The 10,554-nt window shown below is 35.1% G+C and overlaps 1 protein-coding gene across 2 annotated transcripts; it reads left to right on the top strand.

Annotated features, from left to right (window-relative positions):
- Positions 1 to 3,579: 3,579 nt before the first annotated feature.
- LOC114302535 (uncharacterized) lies at positions 3,580 to 9,980 on the top strand. Of its 2 annotated transcripts, XM_082868014.1 has the most exons (4): positions 3,580 to 3,668; positions 4,995 to 5,096; positions 5,207 to 5,652; positions 9,836 to 9,980. In XM_082868014.1, exons 1-3 carry the CDS (start codon positions 3,657 to 3,659, stop codon positions 5,624 to 5,626), a joined length of 534 nt encoding a protein of 177 aa, XP_082724140.1. In that variant the 5' UTR covers positions 3,580 to 3,656; the 3' UTR covers positions 5,627 to 5,652; positions 9,836 to 9,980. The 2 variants fall into 2 exon arrangements, with proteins under 2 accessions (XP_082724140.1, XP_082724143.1); XM_082868017.1 differs by lacking the exon at positions 9,836 to 9,980 and having other exon boundaries at positions 5,207 to 6,160.
- The last annotated feature ends 574 nt before the right edge of the window (positions 9,981 to 10,554 follow it).

Raw genomic sequence — 10,554 nt, forward strand, 5'->3', positions numbered from 1 at the left:
TTTAGATTCTTCTGCTGGTATGCTGGTGCTAGAGTTAGCTTGCCCTTCTATTGTTTGCTTTGCATAGTTTGCTGGTTTACTATGCTGCTGGTCTGAGGCCTGCTCTTAGTATTGGATTGGTTTTGTTCAGTATTGGATTGGTTTTGTTCAGTTCTGTATTTCTGATATAGCGATAACCAAGGTTTCTTTATGGCAGTTGAAGTTTTATGGTTTTATGGCCATCAATCACATAATGGGGCCAAGTCATGTACCTACTAAATGTTTTACTGATATGTATTGAGTATGATGCATGATATAAAACTAGTTCTAGAAAAACGAAAGGAAATGCTTTATTTAGTTTTTCTCTGTCATTCCTGAGATCAGATGGAGTATGAGTAACTATGGCAATTTTCAGTGGCTCTGATAAATTATGCTGCTGAGAGAACATAGCAAAATTCATATCCTTTATAATTTTAAAATATTGCATTTTTTAATTTGATCAAAATCTCAAGAGCTGTGATGTAGCAAACTTGATATTGTTAAAATGAATGAGCACTTTGCTATGTCAAAAAAGCTTGAGAAAACAATCTTGCATGATTACCAAGTGTGGAATTATGTTACATATCCTGATTCATTTTAGAATGAAAACGAAAGGTGTTTTCATATTCATCACTAGATTAGCTATGTGCTTCCATTGCCTATTAAAATGATTATTTATTTCTAATTTTTGCAGGTATTCTCATCTGATCCAGCTTAGAATACCGGAGATCCGCAACTACTTTATAAAAGCACTTACTAGACCTAACCCAGATAGCCGCGGCTGTAGGCAGCTGCTCTTAAATTCTCGATTCTAACTAAATGCAATGTACAGAAAGCTCTAGATCTCTCTGTTGTTGAGCTAGTGGAGGATCTAATTGGTTGATTGTAGAGGGACCACCGATCACTGTCTTCTGATGCCAGAGTTCTGTTGTTTGTAAACACTGTAAGTTTCTCCTGTAGCGTCATTGTCCCGGATTACTGCTGGCTATGACTATCAATGATGTTACTTTGATAGATTTAGATGGTTATATTGACTATAAATGTAATCTCCTGTGGGTTCAAAATTGATGCCGTTAGCTGATGGGCCATGGTTATTTTCCATTAGCACCTGTTTTTCAGGGTTTATGGTCTAAAAAAGGTGAGGGATCTTATGTTCACAAATTCAACTGTCTCTGCATACTTGTCCCCGTCTCACACTCTCAGTTGTAAGTACAATACAGTGAATCTCAAGAAAAGATTCTTGAAACACGATCAATTGACTAGCTCAGGATCTTGTTTTTTTTTTTTATCTTTATGCTATTGTCCCAAAATGCTCAAGTCAATGAATCATGTGAGAAATATGTGGTGTAGGAATCTCATGATTCAACGGCTAGGAATAATAGAAATATAATTCTATTGAGATAGGGAGATAGAGGGGGGGAATTTAGGACATCGGATCTTGTATGGATAATTGAAAGTGCATTGGGACAAAAGAATTTAGTGACAAATTTTAGAATTTTATTTTTTGAATAGAAGCCTTAGGGTCTATAACAAAAAATGAAAAAGAAATAAAAGAAATAAACAAAAAGAAAGAAGTGACCTGTGAAGGATAAATAAAGATGCAAAAGTGTTTGCAACAAGTGTGCAAAAGGAATGAGTCAGGTTGCTTAAACTAGCTCGTATGTGCCCAGTTAGAGAGTTTGAGTCATAGATGACCTTGTGATATTCTCCACATCGTCTTATATTCTCTACATCATTGGCATTTTAAAATTTCACTGGGATAGCCCGAATGAGATTTCTTTCTCAGAGTTTATTAGAATGCTCTTGCTCCTTTTTGGCCTCATTTTGTAATTTTCTAACATTAGTTATGGTTTGAATTTGTGCAGGAAGATGCTAAGTTGCTTATTTCATTTTCTTGTTCTTGGTATTGCAACACTGTTAGGGCACAGAGGAAGTGTGAAATCCATCTGTTCTCATCCAACAAACCCTGGTAAGTTGCACTTGTTATTTTCTTGTTCTTGGTATCCTTCTAAGTTTGTTTTTTACTGGTCTGTATGTAGTAGCAGAGGTGAATTTGTTAATTGCAAAGGTCATGACATAGGTGTGTAGTTGTTTATTCTAGTGGATGATTATAAAGATAGCATGCAATGTGGATGGTATTTACAGAAGTGTGTCGTATGTCCACTGCCCTGTGATAGGGAGGTGCAAGGTGGATATGCTATAAATTTTTCTTCAAGTATGACAATATGAGATTGAAATATGCATCAAACTGGGGCTTACTGCCACTAAATCCCAATAAGTCCAACAATTTATTTCTTTTGAAAACTACTATAACCAAGAGTGTGCTCCCAATCCATTGTTTATTCATGAGTTTCTTTTGAAAACTACAATTTGTTTCTTTTGCTGCCACCTTATTTTCTTTTATTCATCAGTTTATCAGTTTATTTTTCAGTTTATTCATGTGATGTATATTTATCAGGTTATTCATGTGATGTATTTTTATCAGTTTATTTATGTGACACAAATTTAATCCAGAACATAAAACACTGTTCCAGCATTAGGCATCAGGCAGATTGGAAAATGGTTCCTGGATTAAAGACTGGTCGGCTTCAGAAAAAGACACTCACGCAGCCAGAAACAGACTCGCCAGCTACTATTCCTTTAGGATCACCCGTTGCTCCATCTCGTGTTCTCCCCGTCTCATCAAATGTGGGACCATCTCATAATGCCACTAGCCAACCAATGGTTGATTTTGATGAGACACAAGTCCCATCTGAAACGCAGCCGAGTGGCGTAGGTAAGATTAAAGTGTATCAAATGTGTCAATTATCACTTGCCATTGCCATTGTTTTTTTGTACCCAATTTGTAGCCAATTTTCGTGTTGTTATTTTGTTAACAGGGACTTCGAAGCCCCTACATGTACGCGGACCGACACGTGGCAAAGGCATACAAAAAATAATTCGAGCCAAGAAAGGGGAAAAATGTTATGTTCACATCGATCGTGGGTTGAATGCAATGACTGGCAAGTATGCCACTCCAGCAACTAACGAGTTAGGAATTCAAATTAGAACCTTGTGCCCTTTGAAAGATGTGAAGTCATGGCTGGATCTTGATGAGACTACAGAAGCTGCCGTCATCCAAGGAGTTCTTGTAACTAATATTACTTGTCCACAAGATGTAATTGTATTATGTATGCTAATAAGAAAGACTATTATTTAATGATTACAATTTCAATTTGTTATGCTTGTAGGACAAGTTTCAAATTGGAGACGATTTCCACAATGACTTACAAGCACAAGAGATTGTGAATAAGAAGGCCTATGGGTTGTACAAAGATTGGAAGTACACCTTGAAGCAAGAGTTCGAATTGTTAGAGGGACTTCCACGTGATGAGATCTATGCTCATCCGCCCATAGGGGTGAGTTTAGATAATTGGAAGCATTTGATCGATGTGGCATGGCAAGATGCATCTCACCAGGTAAAATAATAGACTAGATAGAGTACATACATCTATGTGAAAATGTGATATGCCTTTGTATTTACCAAAAAATTGTTTATCTGTTTGTCTTATTTTTAGAAACGGTCAAACGCTAGCAAGAGTAATAGGAGTCAATTGCCGTACAATCATACCAATGGGTCTCGCTCATTTCCTATCGCAATGGCTACTATGGTGAGTTTGATGTTTTTTAAAACTTGAATCCTTTGTAATGTTTGGATATGAAAATGTTATGTTGTGATACATATATATATATATATATATATATATATATATGTTGAACTCTGTTACTAAACATCTACTATTTGCAAAAAAACTGTGTGGAAAGAATCTGTTAATGATACCCTTGCCAGATGTTTGCATTCGAAATCTGTCCAAGGACTATACTCTATTTTTCATTCGAAATCTGTCTCGCAAAAGCTGACTGGGAAAATCTGTTTCAATTCTGTTTGACAAAATCTGTTTGAATAAGTATGACGTACAATCTGTTTGCAAAAATCTGTTTGAACTAATCTGAAAAAGTCTGTTTGTAAAAATCTGTTTCAATTGTGTTTGGAAAATTCTGTTAGTGATACTCTGATTGGTCTGTTTCAATCCGTTTGTAAAAATCTGTTACAAAAAATCTGTTTCAATTCTGTTTCAACAGATTTTTAGAAAGTCAACACATGTTAGAATACACAATCTGAAGTGGTTATAAGTGGCTATCTGCGAAAATCTGTTTGCAAAAATCTGTTGGACAGAATCTGTTTGACAAAATCTAAAAAATGTGTTCGCAGATATATGTTGGAACATCTGCATTAAGTCCTCTGTTGCTGTCTTGAATAGTATGGTGTTGAATAGTCTGGTCTGTTCTGCCTATCTCTGATCTACTAGTGGTTATGCAATGTGCTATAGTTGGGTTGGTGTGCGTTGGTTGGTTGGTCATCTATGAATGTTTTCTGGTGTGCATTGTCTGGTATGCTCTGAACTGGGTTACTACAGCTGGGTTGCTGTGCCATGGTTCGTTAGTATGGCTGGTAAGCCATCTCAGATGTGTGGGGATTCTGTTGGTCATGTATGAATGCTTCCTGAGTTCCACTTCTGCAGACTTCTGTGACATCTTGGTTGATCCAGCAGTGGTCATTTTGCAGTGGTCATTTTGAAAAAATCTGCAAAAGATCTGTCTGGAAAATATAATTCTGTTAATGATAATCTTCTTGAATTCGAACTCTGTATAAACTACAAATCTGTTTGCAACAAATTTCCAAATCTGTCTCCAAATCTGTCCAGACATTTGTTTACAAAGCTGTTAATGAAAATTTGTCTATACAAATCTGTCTGCAAAGAAATGTGTCTAAACTACTAATCTGTCTGCAAAAACTTTGTTATCATACAAATCTGTCTGCAACAAATCTGTCTGCAAAAATCTCCTTCATCTGTTTAAACTACTAATCTGTCTGCAAAAATTTGTAACAAATCTGTCTGCAAAAATCATTGATTTATACGTTGATGTGTTAACAGGTAGCAAAAAATAGAGAGTTGGATTTCCCAAAGTTCTATGAGGACAGCCACACTTCAAAGAAAACGAATGATTGGATCCATCCGAAATGCCGTGAGTTGCATGTAAGTATGTGACAAGGAAATATATTTATTCAATATTTTCTTGTACATAGTACCCAGTAATACATATATGTTGCCAAAGTATTTTTCGACTTATTTATTTGCAATGATAGCAAGAGATGGTCAATGTACAAGCGGCTGCCATCGAGTCGGGGACGCCATTGACACAGGAGGAGATTTCAATGCAAGTGCTTGGACAGAAGAAAAGGTACTTGCTTGGATTTGGGAGTGGCCCACAACCCTCTACCATATTTGCATCACGAGCACACGATAAGGACATGGAGGCAATGCGAGCTGAGGTGGAGGCACTTCGTGAGGAGCGGCAAAAAGATCATGACGAGTTAATGAAAGAGCGAGAGGAGCACGAGAGATGGTACAATGAACTGTTGAAAGAGCGAGAGGAGCGCATTCAATTATCCAATGAGATAGTGAAAGAGCGGGAGGAGGGACCAAAGGCAAGGGAGGAGACAAATGCAAAGGTCGAGCATCTTAATAACGTAGTCGCCAAACTGTCACAACTCTTGGGAATCTAAGTTGGGCATCCGACGTTTGCTTTTTGGTAAGAACAATTTCATTAATGTCACACTTACTTTGTTTAAATATGTTCGCTTTAAGAGTTGAAAATGTCATCAATTTGGGAGTTAGGGTTGAAAATGTCACAAACATAGTCGAAAAAAGGCGTTCGGGGGCCGAAAATGCAAAACAACCCCCAAGCCACTATTTTTTCGTAACGGGAAGCTTCCCGGTGATAAATGTGACATGTAGGGACAGACGGTATGTAAGTAGGACACATAAGTTGGGAGTTAGGGTTGATAATGTCATAAACTTAGTCGAAAAAAGGGGTTCGGAGGGCGAAAATGCAAAACTATCCCCGAGCCACTGTTTTTTCGTAACGGGAAGCTTCGCGGTGATAAATGTGACATGTAGGGACATACGGTACAAAAATAGGACACCTACGTTGTGAGTTAGAGTTGAAAATGTCATAAACTTGTTTCTTAATTGCCAACCCTGTAATCATGCTGTAATGCCATCTTATCCAACAACTTAAAACCTTATTTATTTATTTTTTTTGTGTGTGTTAATTGGTTCATTTATTTATTTATATTTGCCATGCTTGGTTTATTTATTAATTGGATTAAATCATAAATTAAGCACCTGAGATTCACTAGTCTTTATTAATACATATTGAAACAACTTTCCATCATGTAAAAACAAAGGTATGGGCTTAGTTGTGATCTGTGTACACATTGTATTTTTTTTTTTCTTTTTATGTGATGTTATTCATTGGTAGTAAAAATATTCTATAATTTTAGTTTATATAGACTCTGTATGTCTATGTTTATTCTGTATGTATTTGCCTGAAGTTCAACTATAAGTATTTTCCAACATCAATAATGGGAACATAATAACTAATACTTGTATGCAACTTTACTTTTGGCCTTTTTTGGAGTATTCAAAGAAACAAATGTGGGTGACATTATAGGGATACATATCAGCTGAGGTGTTAATAGAGTATTATTTTATTCTCTCTTTTTTTGTTAATTTGCTGCTGGGTGAGTTTTATATATTGATATATGTTCTACTTCTTAATTCTCTGAATTTCTTTAAGCCAACAAACCCAATTGAAGAAGCCTAATTGTTCTCTTCGGTTGTCCAATGACTACTGTGTTCATGAACTGCCCTTAACTCTTGGCTCTTTATTTTCTGCACTTCTTTAAGCTTCTTAATGTCCTTAATTTCCCACAATAAAAATTGAACAAGACTAGTCAATCTCTCCATTTGTCCTACGACTGCTATGTTGATGAAGAACAACCCCAAACTCATGGCCTTGTGTTACTAAGCTGTAAAGCTTTACCTAGTTTATACACCAAAGCAAATCTACAGCTTCATGTATTTTCACCAACCAACGTAACAACATAAACTTATTATAATCAGCCTTAAGATGGCCTTTTAACCACTGCCCTGAACCATAGTTACCAAATCTTGTACTAGAGGGTATTTCTTTGTTTTCATACTACACCTGGTAGAAGGCACAGTTCTTTAGTCGTGTAAAAGTTGTGATTTGTGAAGTTCTAGTCTCAATGATGAGCTCGGTGTGGAATTTGATTCTCCCTTCCTTTCTCCATAGGTTAAAAACTAAAAGTAAATAAAAATAAAAAAACACAGAAAAAGAAACCAAGCCCTATGTAGTTCCCTTCACCCATGCACTGTGGTTTTCCTTGGTGGTTGGGACATGCCTTGAATCAATGCTGCAGGTGGCTTTGAAAGTACTGCTTTAGAGTCAGCTACTAACCTTGGGAGTTATTGATGTTATTATTAATAACAAACTAGGTGTTTACTTAATTAGATTGAACTTACTTAGCAGTGTGCTTTATTAATCTTCTCTGATGAATTAATATCTGTTGTTGTGGTGTGAGCATCTGTAGAACATGTATATATATCTTGGTTTTTAATTGAGGGCGTAATGGTTTCATGTGAATGGTTGCATACAGCTCAGTTATTAGCTGATATTGAAATTGTACTTGATAAAGAAATCTATTACCTACGGATTTGTGAGGGTGGTTTTCAGCTTGATATCTCAAAATATGGTGACTTCTCGATCGAGAATGAGGATATATATATTCTGACCTGTTTGTTTGATCATGACTTTGATTGCATATGCCATGTTTGGTCTTTGATTTTCTTGGCATTATAATATAACTGGGCCCATATGCCTTTTAACCAGGAAACTTTTGTGTTTAACTTAACCATTTATTGCATAAGAGAAATATTGCTTCTTATGCAATGTGAAAGAGCTTATACTGGCATTATATTGTCATTCAAAGATTTATATATTGACCTGAGCTCTTGGATGAGAACTTATATGAAAATTATTTGGTTTTGCTGGGTTGTTTATTTTGCTTGATAATTTAAATTAGGGAAAGAGCTTATGGTTTATTTTCGTTTTAAAAACTCAATTTTATTTCCCTCTTTCCAGCTGGGAATCTGGGAAATTGAAATATTCAGAAGTTTCAAAAACTCATTTTACTCTTGGTTTCCATTTTGATATCTGGTAAAATGAAAAGGTCAGACGATCAAGAATGCTGCTGTTATTGGTTCTCTTTTCTTTTCTTTTATTTTTTCATACATTCTCGATTTTTTTTTCATTCTCCCTTTTGATAGATCCACTACTTTTGAAAATGTGAAAATTGTTTTATTTTACTTATTTTTTCCCCTCCCACTACTGTTTCTTGGAAAGTTTTCAATGTACTTTTTTTCTAAAATTGTTCTTAATGCAATGAATTAAAATTGTTCTGTGCGACTCATTTGAATCAGAAATGCTGACATAATTGAACTTATTGATGAAGAGTCTTGTACGCTTCGTTCTAGTTGATTAAGGTGTGTGGGTGTGTGGATCTCTGAGAACTCTCAGGTATCACTTGTGTGTGTGCACGCATGTTGTTGTTGCCGCCTTATTATTTTGAGGAGCTTTTGTGTGGCGATGCTTTTAGATAATGTTAGGAATACTAAATTTTCTACCAAATAAATGACTAAATATAGCATTTTCCGATGCTTTTTTGACTAGAGTTGTTCCAAACTGCTGACATGTTTGATGATGTTGGGATGTCAAAATACTTAATTTTTTGCTGAAGGTGCTTAAAATTGATCTTAATGCAATGAATCAAAATTTTGTTGTGTGAGTGACTCGTTTGAATTGGAAAATCTGATAAGTGAACTTATTGATGAATAGTCTTGTGTGCTTCCTTCTAGTTGCTCAGGGAGTGTTCATCTTTGAGAACTCCTGGTATGGTTTTTTTTTTTTTTTTTTGTTATTTTTGTTGTTGTTGTGGTCCAATTACATTGCATTTCTTAGCGTTTTGAAAATTATATGTGGCGAAGGATATATCCTTAGAGTTGGGAGTTAGAGTTGAAAACGTCATAAACTTAGTCGAAAAAAAGGGTTCGGGGGGCACCATTTTGCAAGAACTAAATGTGACGAAGGATATATCCTATTGACCTAATCGTTTGGAAATTCGAACAATGGATTTGTAAAGTTCAGCTAAGGTTTAGGCGCAATTGTGTATTTGATAAGTTTAACTATCCCCACTACAAAATGTGCAACAACAGTTGAACAATAGACAGTTCATATATATAACATGGCCTCAAGATTTGGCTGATGGGAGGATAATTACTCAGCAACAGAACAGGGAACTTAGGACTAAAGAAGCCAAGTATTGAAGATACGTATCAAAATTAGATAGTAAGATGGAAGAATAGGTAAGCATAATCTTATATAGCTCTTGTCCCTATAAGCCTATAAAGAACCCAAGACATTACTCATTCACAAACAGAAGCATATCTACATCTATAAACCCACTAACTGAAAGCTTCATGGAGGTCACAAAAGCATAAGCATAGTGAGTTTTATGGATACCAGACAAACTCTAATGATGGGTTCTCTTACATTTTTATAACAAATAATTTTTGGATGAAATGGTAAGTACACCCAAAATTTTTGTAATTTCGTAATACCTACACAATTTACTTTCACATTTAAGTACTAAAATTTACTTAGATAGATTTAGAGATTAAAAAGCTAAAACAAGAACTCATGATGGGTCCATGTTTGGATGTCTTGCATTAGTTAATAGCTATTACTCTCCTTGTCTTTTAATGTTTGAAATTATTACGATATATATATATGTCGTCTAGAAGTACCTCTACACGCACCGAACTAATGATTTTTTTCCCCTTTTTTGCAGATGTTTTTGGACATACAAATGTGGATATGTTTTTGTTGACAAGTACGTGAGGACATTGTTTTTATATCTCTATCCGTATATATAGTGGTTTGTACAAAATATTTTTTTGGTAGAGTAAATATCAACTACTTTGGTAGAAATTAACATAGCACGTGATACAAAATAGTTTTGTGGCAGTATAGAATATAATTTTTGTTGTGGTACAGAAGTTATAGGTGTACAATTAATGTGGTTATTCCAGTATTATGTATGGAATTAAATTCTTGACGTGGGATTAGACATGGTTCTTATGAAATTTTTAATATATATATATATATATATAAGTGGACGTTCAATATTAATTTTTTGGATGGTTGGAACTGAAATGTGTGCACGTTGTTGAATGCTTGATAACATATTTACCGTTGATGGATTATATTGTTTATACAGGGTACAGATTGTATTAATAATAGATTTAGTGATGGATTAATTTGTATAGGTTGTTTATAGAAAATTTTATTTTAAAAAAAAAAATACGTTAAAGTATTTGGCTACCAAATATTTTGGTAGCCAAATACGTAATAGTTATTCTCAAATTATTTGGCCACCAAATATTTTGGTCTATAATAGTTATTTTCAAATTATGGTAGCACTTTTAGTGACTAATACATTAGTGGCGGAAACATATCTTTTGCCGACTAAACACAAGCTAGTAGCCAAATGTGTACTTTCAGCGACTA

The sequence above is a fragment of the Camellia sinensis genome, chromosome 1 (assembly GCF_055761805.1).
Source record: "Camellia sinensis isolate YWXY chromosome 1, ASM5576180v1, whole genome shotgun sequence".
Taxonomy (NCBI): domain Eukaryota; kingdom Viridiplantae; phylum Streptophyta; class Magnoliopsida; order Ericales; family Theaceae; genus Camellia; species Camellia sinensis.

What these genes read in the sequence shown, in the direction of transcription:
- LOC114302535 (XM_082868014.1), top strand. An exon ending in CGAAATGCCGTGAGTTGCAT is followed by an intron (nt 5,097 to 5,206) that starts GTAAGTATGTGA and finishes TTGCAATGATAG; the next exon opens with CAAGAGATGGTCAATGTACA.